Genomic DNA, 2,999 nt, shown 5'->3' with positions numbered 1-2,999 from the left:
ATTAAGCAGATGAACAGCCGACACGTTGAAAGAGTTCACGAGGGGATCTCCGTGAAGCAAGCTGGTAGAATCATCAGCAGAAGCATTTCCACTTGAGAATTCCAAACAATCTACTTTTGCCAATCGTCTGTCGGGCTTCCTTGGCTTTCTCCACTGCCAAGGTCATTGCAGTAGTAGGAGGCCGGTCGGACGAAGTGGTAGTCATTAAATAGGAAGGTGGGTTAGTTATACTATACAACACCAAGGGGAATGAGTATACTCAAATTATTGGATTACACGTACCAACACTCGGTGATTCAACACGACATGATACCAAGTGGGATTATTATATGATTAATAAATCAACCTATGATACACCCCTAAACGAATTGACAACAACTCAACCACAAGAATGCTGATATCATCATCATCATCATCAACGATAACACAGGAACAGTAGGAGTGGGTAATAATCCAACCCTAGCATACTCCATTCACACGATGAAGATGTCAAAGACCTGATGATGTTGCTGGCCAACCTTACCTCCGATGAGAATCGTGAGATCAGCCTAAACCGCGTCATACATGGGTATTCTCCCGACAGCCACCATCAGGATTGCTCACACTCCCACGCACCCTGTAGAAATACAGGAATATCTTTAGGTTGATCTGGCACTATACAGATTAAAAGATTCCTCACACACACGAAAGAACTATACGGATCCTACCGCAATCCTGGAAGCTCATCGAGATGAAACTTCTGACATGAACTTAAACGAAGGGCAACAGCAATACATAATTCATACAATGACGAAATTATAATGGTCATGATGATTCCAAAACTCAAAGGTAATTCCAGTACCGTAATTTACACAATTACCCACGATATGTTCATGGCAGATTAGTGTCGACTGATGTCACAGGAATCTTTCAGATTGACCCGAGCGTAATTTCGTGGCGCGTGACACATACGGAATCATCTACCACTCTCCTCGCAAAGGATCGACGATTTTCAAAGTTTGACTAATCGATTAAAAATAAACAAATTTAATTTGATATTTTCAATCGAAATGAATTATTTAAATCAATTTTGCTCGTAGTCAAGTACGGATCTAGGATTACTTCATATCCACACAGTAAGTTTACTCAACCTCCTCCCACAAGTTGTATACAGACATGTCACTAAATGTCCTACAAGCGAGTAAGATACTTTCAGTGTAGATTATAATGGCTGCTGCTGCTGCTCTCGGCGATAACTCCAATCCGTTGGTGTACTCGTCCGATTCGGAATGTGAAGATCTTCTCGGGAGCCTTTCCCTCGGGGAAATCGAGAATTGGGATAAAGTGGAGGAGTCCGAGGTTGACCCTATCACACCAGTAGAGGTAAAAGGGTATTGTCGGTAAAGCCTTTCGAGCATTTGCCCTCGATAAGTATCCTTAGGTTTTTGAAATAATTCGTCGTTTGCGAGACCCAGAGCACCCGACGCTCTCCTTAGAACAGCTACGAGTGGTGACACCAGAACAGGTAGTATCACGGATTCAATCTCAATACTTGGCATCTTGGTTACGGTCATCGAGCTAAATTAATCGTCCTTCTCCTTTTCAAATTATTCTTCGAGTATTTAGGAATACTTTTTTCAACGTTACATTTCAACCGTGTTTTGGTGAGATGCACCAAATGAGTATATTTTGGCTAATGTTTACAACGTTTAGTCGCCCGGAAGGGTTAATAACGAAAAGCAACATTAATAACAGGCGGAGTCCTTTTAATTAGCGTTAGACTACTAGAACGATACCGATACGGTTTAGGTGGATCCTCAATGTTGGAGGAATACATGTTCGCTCTCCTGCATTACAACAGTTTATGTACGGGTGTACAGAAATCGATGAGAATTTCCCAAAATTTTCTCAATGTTTTCAAATTGTCAGCGACACATGTAATTGATTATGTGCATATTCCCCACTGTTCCTGAACAAGTCTTTGCGAGTCGTTGGTGCTCCCAGTGATTGGTCAAGATGATATATCGGTACAACTTGGATGAATATTCGAGTGGATTCCCGGGAAGTTTCTTTGTATTTGATGATGTTATTCACAGATACAAGTCACCAACGGAGTCACGGATGGCATTACCAGAATCGATGTTGAATTCACACCAACGGTAGTATAATAATTGTTCATGCCGCCAAATCGATCGCGTGATCGATTTAGATACCAACATGTTCCGTCGCCACTTTAATTGGGTTGACTATCCGAACGAAACTGCAGAAATGCGTTTGTGGGGCGAATGGAAATGTTAAGATAAATGTGAACATCAAGGAAGGTAGGACTCGGGAATATGTCGCGCGCCATGAATATATTGACAATATTTTCCGCTTTCGGTGTGGTATTTGTTGAGTCAAACTTGGCGATAAATGTCTCTCGACGTGGAATCGTTATGATCAAATGTATCCCTTCTCCCTTCTCCTAGACTTCCGGATGGAAATTCGGCTACATCTCAACTTAGACATTCACTTCAAATTTCATCATCATTGCGGCTTGATGGTAATGTTCGAGTGCTGATTACATCCTTCTCATGCTTTTGAAATAAGTTACTCATACTTCGTAAAATTGGGTCCAAAGGTATAGATTGCTGTCCGATCTCAACAGGAAGAGGAGGAGGAGGGAGCATAGTTGGTGTGTCAACGCAAATGAATCTGCTGCTATAGTTATATTTTTCGGTTCTCACTGGATTATGACTAGGTACACATGATCAGGAAGAGCAGGTGAATAAGCAACTAAACGACAAGGAACGGTGTCAGGCTGCGATAGAGAATCCCAATTTACAAAAAGTAACTAGTTGGGCATCCCTGGCGATCCTGTCTTGGCCATTTGCTCGTTGTAGTCGTCATTCTGTAGGTAATTCGACAAGGAATCTTCGCTAGTGATCCACCACTTCCAGCTCAACTTCAGCTTATACCTGTCGGTTAACGGCGGAGCGAAGCGAAATATGTTATACAACTTCTCATTCACTCTCCAAGAT

At 42.0% G+C, this 2,999-nt stretch overlaps 2 protein-coding genes across 2 annotated transcripts in view; both read left to right on the top strand.

Moving 5' to 3' along the window:
- Pmar_PMAR009708 (hypothetical protein) overlaps positions 1–96 on the top strand; it is a gene marked incomplete at both ends in the record, with an annotated part of 347 nt that extends 251 nt beyond the window's left edge. The window contains one exon of the mRNA XM_002777350.1: positions 1–96. This exon is cut by the window's left edge and continues 4 nt beyond it. Within this exon, the coding sequence (XP_002777396.1) occupies positions 1–96 (96 nt within the window).
- Positions 97–1,206: 1,110 nt separating this feature from the next.
- Pmar_PMAR009707 (hypothetical protein) overlaps positions 1,207–2,999 on the top strand; it is a gene marked incomplete at both ends in the record, with an annotated part of 2,211 nt that continues 418 nt past the window's right edge. The window contains 5 exons of the mRNA XM_002777349.1: positions 1,207–1,362; positions 1,421–1,504; positions 2,076–2,138; positions 2,189–2,300; positions 2,720–2,808. Of these exons, the coding sequence (XP_002777395.1) occupies positions 1,207–1,362; positions 1,421–1,504; positions 2,076–2,138; positions 2,189–2,300; positions 2,720–2,808 (504 nt within the window). The remainder of the gene's footprint in view (positions 1,363–1,420; positions 1,505–2,075; positions 2,139–2,188; positions 2,301–2,719; positions 2,809–2,999) is intronic.

Source organism: Perkinsus marinus (assembly GCF_000006405.1).
Source record: "Perkinsus marinus ATCC 50983 genomic scaffold scf_1104296951958, whole genome shotgun sequence".
Taxonomy (NCBI): domain Eukaryota; phylum Perkinsozoa; order Perkinsida; family Perkinsidae; genus Perkinsus; species Perkinsus marinus.
The sequence above is the reverse complement of the archived record's forward strand: the minus strand, read 5'-3'. Positions and strand labels throughout refer to the sequence as shown.